Source organism: Cebus imitator, unplaced genomic scaffold (genome assembly GCF_001604975.1).
Source record: "Cebus imitator isolate Cc_AM_T3 unplaced genomic scaffold, Cebus_imitator-1.0 Scaffold224, whole genome shotgun sequence".
Lineage (NCBI taxonomy): Eukaryota > Metazoa > Chordata > Mammalia > Primates > Cebidae > Cebus > Cebus imitator.
Genome location: NW_016107539.1, coordinates 3292548 through 3310862, shown reverse-complemented (window position 1 = coordinate 3310862; position 18315 = coordinate 3292548). Strand labels below are relative to the sequence as shown.

The 18315-nt window shown below is 39.9% G+C and overlaps 1 protein-coding gene across 10 annotated transcripts in view; it reads left to right on the top strand.

Annotated features, from left to right (window-relative positions):
* The window catches only part of BCAS1 (brain enriched myelin associated protein 1), a 118795-nt gene that overhangs the window by 80552 nt on the left and 19928 nt on the right, over nucleotides 1-18315 (top strand). For 5 of the 10 annotated variants that reach the window (XM_037727262.1, XM_017496898.1, XM_037727263.1 and 2 more), the window contains 2 exons: nucleotides 9370-9411; nucleotides 17871-18038. The exons of 3 other annotated variants lie outside the window; for them this stretch is intronic. In XM_037727262.1, the coding sequence (XP_037583190.1) occupies nucleotides 9370-9411; nucleotides 17871-18038 (210 nt within the window). The remainder of the gene's footprint in view (nucleotides 1-9369; nucleotides 9412-17870; nucleotides 18039-18315) is intronic. 2 more of the 10 variants (XM_037727261.1, XM_017496895.1) reach the window with 1 other exon arrangement.

Here is an 18315-nt window from a genome sequence, read left to right as displayed (position 1 = left end):
GGGGATGCCTTGAGAAACTATTTCTATTGGTCCAACTCATACTCAACAATGTGTGGAAGGTGTTTTTTCTTCTTCAAAATGACTCGACTTGCCTTTGAGTTGAAGCCTTCTCGTGTGTTCCTGGGAAGAATGAAATGCCTGCCATGTTATATAAACATGTGGTTGGTGGGGAAGAAAAGGAAATGGACGAGTAGAATTCTTCATTCTTTGAATGACTTCATTTCGTGACAGAGTGTTGTGGTATTTCATGATTTCATTTTCCTTCTGAAATGGTTTCTGACCCTGGCTTCTTCCTGGCCGCTTTGAGCACTGTTACCCTGTCAAGACGAACCACCTATGGGCTCTCTGTCTTCACTCCTCTGCAGCCAGACAGAATCATTCATTATGAGCCACCAGGTCTTCACTCTCCTTTTAGAAACCTAGGGTGTCCATCAGTTCACCAGCGGGGTAAGCACACACCGTGCTCTTTGACAGGAAAAGTCAAATCACTGTCTGATTTCGTTCCCATCTGAGGTATGAGTGGCGCAGGGACAGGGGGAGTGGGGCTGTGTTATTTGAGATCTATTCCTTAATTATCATTGCTGAGCAGGCCCCAGCTGCTACACATGTGCAAAGCTTTTATCTGTTTTAAATTTGGCCAAAAGATGAGCAAGAAGTTGGAGATGAGGGGGTGAGTATAATTCACAGAGCTGGAAAAATCTAACTTCATAATTTCATCAAAACATCTATTGCACTTGGCACACCACACAAAGCAGATGATGAATGCAGATGTCACTGTGGTGTCAGCTTTACTCTCTCGTCCAGAATCCAGCTGGATGCGGGGCCTCTTCCTGTTTGCTTCCTGTTATAGGGAAATCTTTCTTCTAGGTTCTTCCCAGAACACAGTCTTCAATATTTCATAAAAACTCTGGATGATGTCAGTTGACACATTCTGTTGTAATCCTTTTTCTTCATCACCCACCATTACTTATCTTAAAATATCTTTTACCAGCGATATAATAGAAGAAACAATTTCTAAGTGAGTTATATGTATGTATTAGAGACAAGCTAGAAGACTTAAGTGGCCCATATCTGAATACTTTTAGTTAAATGATTATCATATATTCATATGCATATTCAAGGTGCCTTAGGAAAAATAGAGCTGGCATATTAAATTTGAGATTAACGTATATTTTGCTGAAGGTGAAAGTAAGCGTATTTTGCCTAAAAAGGAATCTAATGAAAAGGATGGTGTTCACATCAATAATGGTTCTGATAGCAGATAAGTAATGGTAAATTTGGGTCCTTCAAGAAGCAGACATTGAGACAGAATTGATGTGCAAGAGATTTATTGGAGGAAGATGTCTGTGAAGGAGAAGGAGGAGTGGCAGGGCTGGGTAGAGAGAGCCTTCAGACTACAGAGAAGTCTGACCATCTGGGAAGAAAGAACAAGAAGGAAGGAGGAGTGGGTGGGGAAAACCTCAAACTGTAGGTGGTGCTAAAAAGTCCTGACCAAGCCAATGGAGAATCGTAGAGTACCAATTGCCCATTCTGGGAGGCCCGTGCTAGACAGGAATGAATGGCCCAGGACTCCTGTCATTCCCAACTGGTAGGAGCCTCCAGGGAGAGGAGTGGAAGCTGACGTCATGACAGGTGGGGCTGTCTTTCTTGCAGGAATCTGAGCAGCACATTTCCGTGGCTGCTACAGATGATACAATGTGGCAAAAACCACATAGGTGGTGTGCCGGTGGCTGAAGTTTGAGGAACACTGATGGAAGAGCCAAATGTTTGGAATCAGACAGATGTGACTTTGAGTCTCAGTTCATCTCTATGAGCTTTTGTTTCCTCACTTGTAAGATGCAAATGGTAATAGTACCTATGCCATACAAATGAAGTGAGGATTCAGTGAAATAATGCCGGTAAAATCTCCAACACCAGCCCTTATACAAAAGTGCTGATTGAACAATCACTGTCACCTCTCATCTATGTCCTCTGTGCTCAGAAGGGTTGGAGAACTGACTGTGCCGACTGCTTTATCTTTCTGTGCTGTCCAATTTGTGAAGGCTGCTAAACTATTGCCTCAAGGGTTTATTTAATGTTTGGAATCTACAAGAGATACAATGGTTCTTCTTTGAAGTTCAAGCTATTCCGTTGAAAAACAAAATCAGGACAACTTGACATTCATCTCTCTAATGATAGAATTTCAGTTATTTCAGTGTCACTGTCTTTGGGGCCACTATTTAGCTTTATTTATTTAGTAGATCTTTAAAAATAGGAAGTTAAAAGAATTCAAAAACCAAATGCCCTGTGTCTCTCCTTGCACCCAATCAGAAGAAACAGCTCTACAGGGAAGTTTTACTTACTCAACAATATTTTAATTACTTTCTTTGTGCTAAGCTGCTTTGTGCTAAATAGTTTGTGCTAAATATTAGGCACTGAAAAAGTAGCAGTAAACAAATGCCTGCCCTTTCCTAGCTTATATTCTTGTAAGGAAGTTTATATTCTAGTAGAAAACAAAATGAGGACTTTTGTTTTCTTTTCTTTAAATTACAAAGACTATGATTATAAAATCGCCCTTTTTGAAGAGTTTTGAAAAATACAAAGGGAAATGCTAGGAAATTCTCACATTTTCTTATATTTTCACTGATGACTAACCCTACCTCTCTTCCTTGTCTCTCTTTTAGTTGAAAAGCTTCAAACATATCAATTTTAAAGTTTAGAAGCCTGTGGTTATGGGCAGCAGAAATGAATTTTTCCCAGAACAGGCTATGGATATGAAATATAAACGGTTTTGATTTATAGTCTTTATAGCTAGAGTAGTTCTTATTATAAAATTTAAAAAAATACCTTTAAGGAAACTAATTTCAAATTATGTTGTACTTTCAAAAACGTGCTTAAAATGCGGTTAAGTGGAGTAAATACGCTCTTTATTGTTCTAGGTAAATTGGGTTGCCGCTTGCTCTGTGACCTTACATAAATTATTTACGCTATTTGAGCTTCTTTTTCCTCATTTGTTGAATAAGAGGGTTGGGATACACAATCTTGATAATTCTTGTGTATGGCAAGGCTTACATAGCAGAATCAGAAGGGTTGAGCTGTATCCCTGGGCAAATTGCTTGACCACTCAAAGACCACCCTCCTTTCTTATCTGTAAAATAAGGACTGTGTTTTTCTCACAGTGTTGTTATAAGAAACCAATAATTGTACGTATAAAGCACCTAATATATAATATGTGTTCAACGAATGACATCAACATTTCTTCAAGTGTGAACAACCAGTGGTCATGACTGAATACCCACATGTGGCTTCTGGTGTCAACACCACCCTAAGTGCAAAACAAGTATAAAACTTATTTGCTGGCTGGGCACATTGGTTCATGTCTGTAATCCCAGCACTTTGGGAGGCTGAGGCAGATGGATTACCTAAGGTCAGGAGTTCAGGACCAGCCTGACCAACATGGTGAAACCCATCTCTACTAAAAATACAAAATTAGCTGGGTGTACTGGCACATGCCTGTAATTCCAGTTACTCGGGAGGCTGAGGCAGGAGAATCGCTTGAACCCAGGAGGCGGAGGTTGCAGTGAGCCGAGATCGTGCCATTGCACTCCAGCCTCAGCAATAAGAGAGAAACTCCGTCTGAAAAAAAAAAAACTCTTGCTATCATCAAAAGCCTTGAAATCCATTTGAAGGAACATGACATGTATACATACACATACGCATCCATGAGTATTTGTAATTAATAATTTATATATTTGGAATATCTTCAAAGTAGCCCCTTTTCTGCTTTCCTTTGGGGAAGACAAAGAGTGAGGTGGGAAAAGAATGTGAGCTCTGAAGCCCCAGAGACATTATCAAATCTCGGTTCTGACAGTTACCACCTGCTTGAATCTTGGCGGAGCACTTAAACTCTCGAGCCTCAGTTTCTTCGGTTATAAAATTGGCCAATGACATCTATCTTTCATGTTCATTGGGAGGACTTTTTAACACCTTCCCATGGGGTTACTGGTTAAGAAAGTCTGGGCATATGTCTGGACCATTATGGAAGCACTTGAAAGACAGGCTGACCAATCTGGGCTTAATAGAAAATGTCTGAGGGCTACTGTGAAATTAATGAGCTCAGAAGAGCTGCCACATGATCAAAATGATGGTTATGGAAGACCCACTGGGAACAGGGCAAATGCTGGCTTAAGTGTTACCATATGAAAGTCTTTTAAAGAAACTTTAAGAATTGAATTTGCTCTTTAAAGGAAACTCTGTTATTCTAGTTTCTATGGATACATTATCTGCTGTTTAGCTCCCTATTCTTAGCAATGTAAATGTCCAAACAGGATCATGTAGATTTTTATTATCATTGTTAATGAGGCTGGACTATTTTAAGTTTCACCAGATAGTAGCCAGATGTCTGGTTCATTCCAAAAGACCAAAAGTGATTCTGCTTTTAGAATTTGAAGGAGAATCACACTATGTGTGTTTTCTAATGGTCCTGGGAAGCTTAAGGACCTGATAAACCCCTCTCAGTCTACAGAGATTGAACCATACTTTCTTTCTTTCTTTTTTTTTTTTTTTTGGAGATGGAGTCTCAATGTGTCCCCCAGGCTGGAGTGCAGTGTGCAATCTTGGCTCACTGCAACCTCTGCCTCCTGGATTCAAGTAATTCTCCTACCTCAGTCTCCCGAGTAGCTGGGATTACAGGCGTGTACCACTATGTCCAGCTAATTTTGGAGTTTCACTGTGTTAGCCAGGGTGGTCTCAATCTCCTGACCTTGTGATCCGCCGCCTCAGCCTCCCAAAGTGCTGGGATTACAGACGTGAGCCACCACGCCCGGCCTGAACTGCACTTTCAAATCATTCTGTCCTCTTCTCATTTACACTGAAGTGAGCCACTTTGTCACCGATGCTGTCCAGTTCTTCTTGTCTCTGCAATTCCCTTCCTGAGCTCGTTCCCAATGTGAAAGAATCAAGTCATTTTTTCTCCTCTTCCGAGATCACCCACCACAATGTACTCACTGGCAGTAGAAAATAATGAGTTGAAAAATGATACTCCTGGTTCCCTGGCTCATAGGCTTCCTGTTATATAGAGAACGTACAGAAAGAAGGGAGAAGTTGCCTTCATTTGTCTTTATGAATGAGCATGGAAACCATGCTCAATACAAATAGACCACACTTTTTTTTTTTTTTTTGAGATGGAGTCTCACTCTGTCCGCCAGGCTGGAGTGCAGTGTGCAATCTTGGCTCACTGCAACCTCTGCCTCCTGGATTCAAGCAATTCAAGCTGACATCAGTCAGCTTTCAAGGAGAGTAGAGACATACCTCAAGCTGCAAAGGCAGGTGTGGTGTTCAAGAAGAGCAAAAGTTTAATAGATGTTCCAGTAGAGACCTAGAAATTAAAGGAGATTGGTTCCCATTTTGAATACTAGCTTGGAATACAACATAAAACACTTAACTCACTGCCTGACTGTAATAGCCTAAGAGTGGCCCTATAATGTGGGCTGTCATCATCTTTATTAGCATTACTATTTTTTCAGCTCTGTGCAATTGCATCTACTGCATGCTAATAAGCTGGAGGAATGCAAGCCAACAAAGGATATTTATTAAGGAACAAAACATACTACAGGGAGCTGTCTTTGGGAAGGCCTCTGGAATCTGGCTTTGGCCCTGTTTATTCAAAAATTTTATCAGTTAATTTGGACAACAAATGACCAAGTCAAAAGAACATTTATCAAGTTTACAAGCTTGCGGGTTCACTAATGCAGTCCAAAATTAAATAATATGAATCTCAAAATAATGACACAATGGACTAAAGTTAGTATGACCTAGAATTTTTGATTTTCAAAGGTCAGCATGCCACTCTGTTATGGTACTTGGGTCATCAAGATTTTAGGTGAGACCCACATTGTCCCCTACTCCATTCCAACTTTGGAACCTAACGTAACCTATTAGTTAGTAGTGTTAAACATGTCTGTTTATAAGGGCTTCCGTAGCAAACATACATCTGGCCCAAGCAGACTTAAGGACGTTTCAAAAGCAGCAGAGAATTAGTCCAGAAAAGTCCTAAGTAGGTCTAGTAGATCTAGCCAATGTCACTTTTCCCAGCATTTTTTAAAAGTTGCTACAGTTAATTGAAAATATACCATGCGCAGGTACTGTGCTAAGTGCTTTACATGAGCAAAATAAATATCAGCAATTTTCATAGAACACTGAACATAATGAATCCATGCCCACACACATCCTGTCCAGATAGTTCCAGGAATCCAAGATAGGTGATCATGAATCAGCCTGGGCTGCCATATGTCCCTACTAGGTGGTCACCCCCAAGCCACACCACTGCCACCACCGCAGCCACCGGGGAGATGATCCATGCCAGTTTATTCCACTCATCACTACTGTTGGGATTCCCAAGCCCACCAGAGTTCACCTGTCTCTTGCACGGCAGCTGGCGGAAAACTTTCTCCTTCCATGCTATGCTCAGCTCTGGAAGGAGAATCTCCCTAGAGCTGCTTGGGGCCCAGAGTGACCCCATTTGATAAGACTCACCGTCTGCATCCATATAGCCCTTTTTCTCCTCATTACACACCCAATTCAAGATTAGCTGAGCTGAACTGAGTTATTCTACCAGCCACCAGCAGCCTACCCAGAGCCACTATTTCCCACAAACCCTGGAGGTTGCTGATTCTGGAGTTCTTATTTCTCCTGGTAAATTCTCTTTAGGGCCAATTCTTGAAACCTTTATTTTTCCTCTACTTCAATACATTCTGGCTTGTAGAAAAGCCTATAGACAACTGTAGCCTAATTACAGACATGGTTCAAGTGGTTCTTGCCCATCCCCCATATACATACCTTCCAGGATCTCCAACTCCCATGTAAATGAGGATCTTCATGTAAATACCAAGAGGAACTGTGTGGGTTTGACTCCAGCAACCAGGCTTCAGTGAGTCGCAGCTGTGCTTCAGCCATGATTTTTCCCTACACAGGCTTTCTTTTTTCCTTAAAACAACCCTATGATTGGTAGATAGTCTAACAGTCAAACTTTGGGTAAGCGAACTGAGATGCAGACAAGTGTGATTAGCTTGCCCAAGATTGCATAGCTGAAACACTAAAATTTGTACCTGATTCCACCGTGTATGGTGCTCTAGACTTGGGTTCTGAGCAGATTTTCTTTTACATACGTCAAACACTAAAGGGAGATCAGAACCTGACCTCGTCTTATCCATCTTTAAATTCTTATATTAACTGGATTTTTCAACAAATGCTGACAGGAGGCTACACTTGCAGGCCAGTGAGCAGATGTGCAAAAATATTTCAAAATGATTTAGGATGGCTCTTGGACACAATCTGATGTTGATATGACCTCTACTGTAATGATAAGGCATTTCTTTTAAAATATATTTACTTAAAAAAGTAAAATACATTTAAGTAAAAAATATTAAGTAAAAATGTATTTAAGTAAAAAGAGAGTCAGTTTAAAGAAAAACATCAAATAAATAGAGGTGGTCAAGAATTAGAACATGGTATGAAAATCACTGAAGTTTGCGAGACGCTCAACTGGATTAGTTCCCAAAATGAGTGCTTTGCTAAGTAATCTGACTTTAAAAATATAAAACAGCAATTCCTTTTGAAACAGACAGTATTTATAATGTCAGATTTAAAGCATCAGAAAGATGTGGAGGTCTGAATCCATAATGAAGATTTTAGAAAATCTGTTTAGAACCAGCCCCTTCTATTCCTCACCATCACCTGCACTGGTGATGGAAGGTACACCAAGTTCCCAGTTGCTTCTGAAATACAGTGAGCAATGAAATTTCCTCCCCAGCCATGTGGAACTGAGAGTCAATTAAACCTCTTTCCTTTATAAATTACCCAGTCTCAGGTAGTATCTTTATAGCAGTATAAAAACGGACTAATACAGCAACACTATTGCTAATTTCTTCTGAACACACTACAATTTCCTGATCATCAGAAGCTTCCAGAAATGTGACAATCCCTTTTAGGGACATTTTTATGCCCAGAGAAACTTCACTATGGGACGAAGATAAATAGAAATAAATTATGCAGTATGAAGATCCCATCTAGAGAAATAGTAAGTCTGTATTTGAAGAAAGAAGTTCACATAATTATTGAAAAAATGTGTTTCTGATCCTTGAAGTCATCATAGCAGGGGGAAATTTGCTTTTAGATGTAAAATAAATGCATTAGAACCATTTCCACCACGTTCTAGCTGTTTAACCGGAACAAGTGGCTTCACCTTTCTGTACATCTTACCTCTTACTCAAATCAGAGCACGTATTTTTGTCATTGTTATCATGTACCATTTGGGGATACTTTCAGTAAGATGATATATAACGCAAGATGCCTAATGCAGAAGATATATTTGTAAATATCACTTCCTATCTTCCCCTCCTCCTGGATGTCTTAAAGAAAAAAAAAAATAGGACTTAGTAACAAAATAGATATAGACAGAGTTCTTAACTTGTAATCCAAGAGGAGAAACACAGAAGGTCTGAATCCTGAAACTGTTTGCAAAGTATATTGTTTATGTTCATTTTTCTGGGAGGAGACTCCAGATCTATCAAATGAGTCTCAAAGTGGTCTGTAGCATCCACCCCCATCCCTCCAGAAGTTTAAAACCACCAAAGAAAGATGCAAAAATGAACTCCAAAGTTGGCTAACGGATAGAATGATTGTGGCTTTGGCCTTTGACAGAATCAGGATAACTCCTATCCCACTTGGGGCAGAACTGTATATGCCAGAATTACTCCAGGGAGTAAAATGGTGTTTGAATGCGGATGTGTAGGACTGCGGCTCTCTTGCCTTCCACAGAAGTCAAGGTGAACTTTGGCCTGATGAACTTGGCCTAGACTGAGGTTGATGAAAGCAGCGGCCCCTGCTGCTGACCTCTGTGCTATGGTCAGGATAGAGCTTGGACCGGCTTATTGTATTACAGAGCCTACTTGCTCAAAAGAACCATTGAAAGAGTTTCTCTGGAGTTATTTCCAGAATTTTCCTGAGCAGCGTCTTTGTTTTTACCTAACCGTGACTTGGTATTGAATGATTAATTGCATTTCTCTCTTTTCATCAGCTGCTAGAAAATACAAAGCCAAGTACATTGCTTACCTGCAGCAGTTCGTGTTTTCTGCTTGCTCCATTTCTATCCTGGCTGCATCTGTGTTTTAATTTTCTCTTTGTTGCATTTTAAAATACATAACAATTTATATATACCGTTTTCATTTTTGTAAGTCTCCTTCAAGGTCTTTTTAGAACGAGGTGTACATAGACAATTCAGTGTCCCCAAATGCACCATAGGACTGTGAGTCCAACTAACCCTTTGCTTTTATGTAACAATTTTTTTTTGGTAACCTTTTAACTCTCACTTTTGTTTTTATCTTCCTTCAGTCAGTTAAAGAGGACACAGTCCGCACAGGTGCAGAGGAGAATGTAAGTTACACATTCCACAGCAGAATCATTCCATTTTCATCTTCCGCCATGTTGAACAATTGGGCATTTTCACCTCTGGGATCCTGTGTTCTTGCATGCTGCAAGAGTGATTCGTTTGTTGTAGACTCTTTTACCCCATCATGTGATTAGGGACTCATGGAGGATAACATTGGATGAGTTTTTGTAACTCTCATTGAATCAGTGCAAAATAAATGCAAAATTAGAGCACATATTTTTATCACTGTTATCAGTCAGGGCTGAAAGAGTCTACTACACATAAGAACAGCTTTGTGCTTCCTTGAGGGATAATGATGCTCCGCCTTCTGCTTCATTCCTCCTTGACTGCTCATTCACTCTTATTTCCATGGTGATCCAGTTTCTTACTAACTTTGGGTAGTACCCAGGAGAGGGAGTTGCATGAGGCATGAGAACATCCTACAGCAATAAATGCTGAGAATGTCAGTCTCAGGTTAGACAGCTGACTCCATGGATCTACCTGTGAGATAAAGATGTTGAGCCTCACTGTTTTCCTGGCTTTTAATCTCTTAGAAAAATCGTCAAAATTTTCAAGACAGTACATTCATCTCCGAAAGGGATGATGCTATATAAAACACCACAAAAACATATCTTCCAGAAAGATTAATAAATTGGCCTAGTGAGTTTCAGACCCAAAACAATAGCTCTCTGCCCCGAAAGAAGTACAATCTTTGGAAAATTTTTATAAGTAGAGATAAATGAATTCACAGCTCCTTAAGATAGAAACTGAACATTATCATTTTGCCAAAGCAAAATATGTTTGGCTTGTTCTGGATGTCCCTTATTTACTTGCATAAAAAGGGCATGTGTTTTTTATTTTCATTTAGTTATGGGAACTGAACAGATGTTGAACATCTAAACACATTCCTGAAGTGTTGTCTGTGATGTGGAATAAAAATTAGAACGACTATGTTATGGTTCTTGTTAGGAGAAAACCCTTGAAATCTGTTTGGTTTGGTTTTCCTTCCTTCCTTCCTTCCTTCCTTCCTTCCTTCCTTCCTTCCTTCCTTCCTTCCTTCCTATTTTCCTTCCTTCCTTCCTTTCCTTCCTTCCTTCCTTCTTTTCCTTCCTTCCTTCCTTCTTTTCCTTCCTTCCTTTCTTCTTTCCTTCCTTCCTTCCTTTCTTCTTTCTTTCTTCCTTCCTTCTTTCTTTCCTTTCTTGAGCCAATCTTAGCAGCTCAGCAAAGCTCAGGTCTGTCATAATTCCAGAAAGTTCTCATGCATTACTGGCTATTTTCTAGCAAGTCAAAATTTCTGTTCCAGCAACGTACAAGGAGGAACCTCTCAAGACTTCTTCCCATGAACTTTAAGTTTAAAAGCTGCCCGTAAAATCTGTAGCATCTGTTAGCTTTCAGGTTCTGAATTTTCTAAAGAAAACCACTTTGGATGTGTGTATGTAGTTGCTTAAGGAACCCTGTGTTTCCCACAACTCAGATGCTAAATTGCAGAGTTGATCTCTAATAGGCAAACAGAAGGTATTCCATTTGCTAGTGTGAAAATTTTAATAGAAATATAAATAGGATTAAAAGTTAAATTATTGACACCAAATAATAACACAAAAACTGATAGGGACATAAAAGGAGGCAAAATATTTGTTAAATAAAATAAAGAAACATTATTAAAATTGCCTGAGATGACTTAATTCTGCAAATGACATTTTGACTTTTAAGACTCAATATTTCATCTTCTTTTCTGTTTTAGTTTTATTTTTGTTTTGAGACAGAGTTTTGCTCTTGTCACCTAGGCTAGAGTGCAGTAGCATGATCTCTGCTCCCTGCAACCTCCACTTCCCGGTTTCAAGTGATTCCCCTGCCTCAGCCTCTTGAGTAGCTGGGATTACTCATGAGGCATGTGCCACCACGCCTGGCTAATTTTTGTATTTTTAGTAGAAACAGAGCTTCACTGTCTTGGCCAGGCAGGTCTCAAACTCCTGACCTCAAGTGATCCTCCTACCTCAGCCTCCCAAAATGCTGGAATTACAGGAGTGAGCCTCTGATCCTGGCATCAATATTTCATCTTCTGACAGTCTATCACTTGGAGGGAATGAGACTGATGGGTGTGACATTGATCCCATCATCTCCAAGCCATGCAACCTCTTGAGCCTCAGTTTACTCATCTGTTAAATGGTGATAATAATATCATCTACACTTTATGGTTCTTGTGAGAATTAAATGAGATAATGCTTATAATGTGCTTACTTCAGAGCCTGAAATGTAGGAGGAAGTCAATAATATTAGGGGTCAGCAAACTGTAGCTCATGAGCCAAATACAGTCTACAAGCTAAAAATGATGTTTACATTCTTGAATGGTTGAAAAAAATTAAAAGAAGAATGTTTTATGATGTGAATTCAAAATTCAAATTCAGTGTCGAGAAATAAAGTATTATCAGAACACAGCCATGCTCATTCCTTTACATATCGTCTATGGCTGCTTTGTTGCTAGGCAGTGAAGTTGAATAGTTTCAACAGAGACACTGATTGGCAAGGCCTTTGCAGGAAAAGTTTGCCACCTTCTGCGGTAATTGTTAGCAAACTAGCAAATGGGAGACAACATAGTGAGCATGTCCCAGTAATCAGTGATGATATTTCCTAGTGAAATGATACAGCTTATAGCTGACTCAGTGTCCATGCTGATCGAAGGAATATATAAAACAGAGTTAGTTTTAATTTCCTCCTGCCAAATAAGAGAGAAGGCATTAGTCAAAACAATGTATAGTACTCTACACCTTCACAACAGGACAATTAGATGTGATTAACCATATTACAAGAGTGCTTTAAATAGAGACTTCTGGCTAAAATGTGGTTAAGATTATTCTTTAAAATTTCTCTACCTACAACTTTCCAGAACCAATCTATCAACCAATGCAAGGCCCACTGGTATTAAAAAAAAAAAAAAAAAGGACAGAGTGATGTCAACATTTCTCAAAGTTTTTCACAGAAAGAAAAAATAAGACTTTGAAGCCTGTGGAAGTTTAGTGCTTTTCCTAGTATGTGCTTCTGGTCCTATCAGAAATAAATCTATTTTAACTCTTGAAATGATAGAATCTTTCAGTTGTAATTAGCAAATGTTTTGGTCATTGGTTAATTGAGTTAACGTTCTAACTAATGAAAATATATATATATATTTCCTTCCAATAACCTGTAAGACCAAGGAAACAAGTACTTCTGTTTTTTATCTCTCTTAATAAGTAACCTCTCAGTTGCAAGTGAAAGAAAACCCAATTCAACTGAGGTTAGAAAGAAAGTGGCATTTATTGGCTCTCATCACTAGAAAGTTAAATTGGTTTCAAATAAAGTTTAATTCAGGGTTCTCCCTGGGTTCAGCCTTCCTGACCTGGCTACATTTTCAGCTTTCCAACATCACATCACTCAGTCCAAAGTAAAGAAGCGATTTGTCAAGTAGCACCCTACATGTCTTGGAATTTGTTTGTTTCATTGACTGAAATGCATTCCCATGCTGTATTAGTCAGCTTTTACCAGGTTATGTTGCAGTAACAACCAAGTCCCAAATTTCAGTGCTTCTCAATAGCAACGAAGCTTTTTTTTTCTTTTGTTTTGTTTTTCCTCACTAATGCTACAAGCCAGCTATCAGTTGGCTTTGGCTATCCCATGTGACCTCTTCCTGCTAAGATCAGTAGGGAAGCAGCAGTCCATTCATTAAGGACATGCAGTTCTTGTTGCAGAGAAAAAATAACAGCAGGGGTAAATCATGCAATGGCTCCTAAAGCTTCTGCTTAGGCATGGCATGTGTCATATCTACCCATGTTCCATTCACTAAAGCAAGTCACACATCAGTGGTCACAGGTGTGTAATTCATTTACATTTACAGGAAGATTGAGTCGATAATTGGAGAAATAATGCAATCTGCTGCATGCCATGCTGTCTTTTTTTTTTTTTTTTTTTTTTTTTGAGACGGAGTCTCTCTCTGTCACCCAGGCTGGAGCACGATGTTGGTTCACTGCAACATGCACCTCCTGGGTTCAAGCGATTCTTCTGCCTCAGCCTCCCAAGTAGCTGGGACTGCAGGCGCACACCACCATGCCTGGCTAATTTTTGTATTTTTAGCAGAGATGGGGTTTCACCATATTGGCCAGATTGGTCTTGAACTCCTGACCTTGTGATCTGCCCACCTCTGTCTCCCAAAGTGCTGGAATTACAGGCGTGAGCCACCACACCCAGCTGCATGGTGTCATTTCTAAGTCAACTTGGTAGAGAAGCTCAACCATGTTGATTGGTTTAGACCTTTTCAATTGGCTTCATCCAAATTACATAGCCTTGAAGTTGGGAAAGATTGTTCCCCCAAAGCAAAATTAGAGTGTGTACGCAGATGAGAGAGAATAGTTACTGTGTAGGAAAAAAAAACTCTAGAAGCTCTTTGTAATCAATCACATTAAAAATCCAATCAAAATAATCTTTTAAATATTCTCAAATAGAAAGCTTTAATATTAATACTATGTTGTGCATGAAGTTTAAATGGAGGAAATCTATTTTGCTATAAATCAATTTCCAAAAGGCACAGCTCTAGTAAAAACTGTATAACCAAATTCCAAGAGTAAGTGTAGTATAAAATTTGAGGCAAAAAGGGAACCCCTTCACTGAAATGTATATTGTCAATATTAAATGTACCAGTCATCTTCATGCAGTGCCTACCATATCCCCTGCAGAAATCAAGCAGGGGGGATTTAATTCTAAAATATAGCACACATCTGATTTTAATTATGTCCATTCATGATACCCAAAATTAAAATGTGCAGATGCAGTCATATATTCTAAATAGGAAACAACTTTTTCCAAAGCCCTGGCCTGAGATAAATTTGGAAAATTATCCAAATAAAAATTGAATTCTTATGTTTGTATATGCAAACCAGATCCTTGCTTAGCCCAGATTGTTCTGGATTTCCACACTGGATGTCAGTGGATTTTCCTTGGCTACTAAAAGCCAACTCCTTGGCCTGACTTCAAAGTTAGTGGAAGTCTCCAGAAGTACTATATTTTCTTACCTACTGCAGTAGTTGTATTCTGGAGAATGGACTTGTGGCCCAGGATTTATGGGTTATTATCTCTCCACATTTGGAAAAGCTCAGCAAGGGAATCATTGACATCTAAATAGAATTGATTTACAGAGTTATTGCCACACAGTCTGATCATTTTATTTCTGAGTAATTTTTCCTCCAGGTCTTTGCACACACAAAAAAGAACTCACTGCCTCAAAGACAGAATACTTCTGAACCCAAACTCTGTTCCTTATCTGCTTAAGAGCCATCTTCTATTTCTCCACTCTTCTACCCTTAGTCTGAGGCAAAGTTGCCAACTTTGCACCCCCAAAGTATTTGATCGTGATTAGTCTAAATTAGTAATCTCATCTTCTTCACTAATAAGTAGCCTGGCAATAAGGATGTGCCCTAGCTCCTACCAGTGAAATTTATGTGCCCTGAGGTAGGGGATCAAAATACAGATATTTATTTGGAACAAGTCTTTGGCTGTGACCTTCCTTCCCTCTCAGAACATTGGATTGTGGATGTGATATCTGGAATTGTGGCAGCTATTTTATTATCATGAGGTAACAAATAAAAGGATGAAAATTTAGCATGCCAAGAATAGTGGAGCCAAGAACAGAAAGAGCCAAAGTTCTTAGAGATATTGTGAAGCCACTGAACCAAGCCCAGAACTTCTTGTTCTGTGTTTTCATTGGTTAAGCCACTATTCGATGCATTCAGTTACTGCAGAAAATGCCATCCTCATTGTAATGCCTATTCACCTGTGGTGAGCCTTTGGTCAAGTCATTCAATTATTCACTCTTTATCTATAGAATAGGGATAATGTTACGTTTCCTAAGCTGTCAAACTATTTCTCGATGCTATTTATAAAAAATATTACATACCCTGTACAACACCAGGCATAGTAAGAAGTAGCTATTAATATAATCATCTCTAAATAATGGATTTGTACATGGTCCATAATCCAGATAATTCATGCTCATGGAGTAAACAGCTCTAACATTAACACAAATAACAACCACTAGCATTAATTGAGGGCATGGTGCTAAGAACTTGACGTGTATTGCCTGATTTAATATGCAGACAATTTTCTGATATGTATACGATCCCCACCAAGAACAGAGAAGACCAAAGCATGGAGATGCTGAGCACTGAGCTTAGGTTAGCACACCGTAAGGGGTACAGATGTGACTTAGAGCCCAGCAAGGTGTTCTGGAGCATGTCCTCTATGACCACGAGTTAGACTGCCTACATTGCAGGCTCACCTGAAGGGCTCTTGTGGCTCACGCTTATTTTTCAGAAATGCGATTGAATTAAATCAGTCCTAGATGTGGAAATCCATGTCCACGCTCTGTTGTCATTCCCAGTCTCTGAAATGGCTCCAGTCTCCACCTGGTTTCTTAAAGACAGATTGGGGAGGGATAACATGGGGAGAAATGCCAGATATAGGTGATGGGGAGGAAGGCAGCAAACCACATCGCCATGTATGTACCTACGCAACAATCCTGTGTCCTTCACATGTACCCCAAAATCTAAAACTCAATAAAATACAAAAATACAATAAAAAATAAGAAATAACTGGACAAAAAAGAAAAAAAAAGATAGATTGTGGTCCAAAACCAGCAGCCCAGCAGCAGACCCCTCCTCACAGATAGGTTTTGTTTGGCCAATCCCGCGTTTTTAATCTTTTAACGTCTTTAGAGGGAACAACTTGACTCTAGTCTGCCATCATCCCTATCACTCCTTTTTGTCAAGTCTGGTCAATCCGTGCTGATATTCTCTGCCTTGCCTCCTGGGGACTTTTGAGTTTATAACTCCCCAATTTCCATTTTTGTTTACAAAAAAGAAAATACTAGAAATTGTGTCAATACCTTAAGAAATTTAATTTAGCTTAAGAAATAAGATTTAGTTGCCAGATGTTGGGGTGTTCTCCATGCTGATTTATTGATGGGCAATTTCCTGAATCAGGTGACAATACAGAGACCAAGGGTTCTTCCCAATTTGGAAAATTTAGGTCATTTGCAAACCAATGGTATATTCTGTATGAAGGGAAAGAAAACAGTTTCTTAGCAGACCATACTTTTGGAAATAACTAAGTCCCCTTCTCCTATGCCCTGACACCAAGAGCAAGGCTCCAAGGAAGCTGGGGGTCTGCCCCAGCAAAGACAAATGAGAAGGACGCCTTTAACTCCATGGTACTTTCCAGGGAGGCAGGAGACAAAAACCATGCCATTTAAAGGGCCAGATTATAAATATGTCAGGTTTCATAGGCCATTTGTGGTCTCCGCCCCAAATATTTTATCTTTTAAAATATTTCTTCCAACCCTTTTAATACATAAAATCCATCAGGCACAGTGGCATGTGCTGATAGCCTCAGCTACTTGGGAGGCCAAGGTGGGGGGATCACTTGAGCCCAGAAGTTGAAAGCCAGCCAGGGCAACATACTGAGACCTCGCTTCTTAAATAAATAAAACTAAAAGGTAAAGACCATCCTTAACCCAGGAGCCATACAGAAGCAGGCACCAGGCTGGATTTGGTAGTGTTTTGCCAGCCCCTGCCTGAGGAAACAAAGGAAATGATAAAACCCTCTCTTGGCCAGTTCACTCTGTCCTGTGGCAGGGAGCGACACAAATGCAGAAACTGTCCCAGGGGTGACTGGGACCCTGCACAAATGGAGTGAGGCACTGCAAAAGAACACAAGTTGAGAGCAGAGTGTGGTAGATGGCCCTTCCATCCAAGCCCCCACAGACTCTCAGAGGCAGAGGACACCAAGCTTACTAGGAAACATGCCCAGGGCCGTGAACAGCTTAGCCATCATTTTCTTGCCAAGTTCATTTTTCTTCTGAAAGCATAAACTTCATTTAAGTGAAATGGCAAATGACTGGTCAGGGGGTGGAAATTAGGTCTCACTTAATGAGGAAGGTGAGTGGATTAAATTGAGTGGTTTTTACACTCTCCCTTCTACAAAGAAGACAGTTTCTTCACAGTTGCAGGGGAGCTGGAAAGAGAACTGGAAACTGTCATGGTTACCGTCTCTAAGGTTGGACTCTTAAGAAAATGATTATTCGTGATTTCTACACAGGCCAAGTGTAATTCACCTTGGTGGCAGATTAAGGAGGTGGGCTTACTAGAAGGGAATGGGTACTGGGCATGCTCCGAAGAACAGTCCCCAAAAAGAACAACCTACCTGTTCTTCCCCTTGGGGAAAGGATTCTGCCACTTCCATGTCAATGTGACAGTTGCTTGGAAATTGGTGTGTTGTACAACATAAGCATTACTTCTCCAAGATGTGCCTGTGTAGAAATGGTCATAGATTCAAAACTGTAGCTACTATGTGGTCAGGGGGCAACAAGGACCCCACTTTGTAAAACATGTTTTGGGGGAATGTTTTGTTTTTCATTTTCTTATCACCTGGCAAAATAATCCAGGTGGTGTGTGAAGCACCAGTAGAGATTGTAAAGTCCGAGGAAGTAGAATCGGCCTTACAAACAGTGGACCTCAGCGAAGGAGATGCGACATCTGAACCCACAGAAGTCAAACTCAAAAGAGAAGAAAGCAAACCAAGAACCTCTCTGATGGCGTTGCTCAGACAAATGGTAAGCCACTTACTTCCAGTATAGGAAACCTTAAGTAGCTAGAGGGGCTTCTGGAAACAATGGGCTCGTGCCACAGGTAGTGGGACACATAACTCTAGACAGTATATATGCAATATGAGTGGAATATGAATTGTGTAGTGACAGCATTCCCTTTTCTCCTTCTGAGTCAATCATACAGAAAGTCTCCGTTTATCACTAATATTCTTTAACCCTTCTTTAATGCCTGCTAACTCTTTCTTTTTTTTTTTTTTTTTTGAGACGGAGTTTCGCTCTTGTT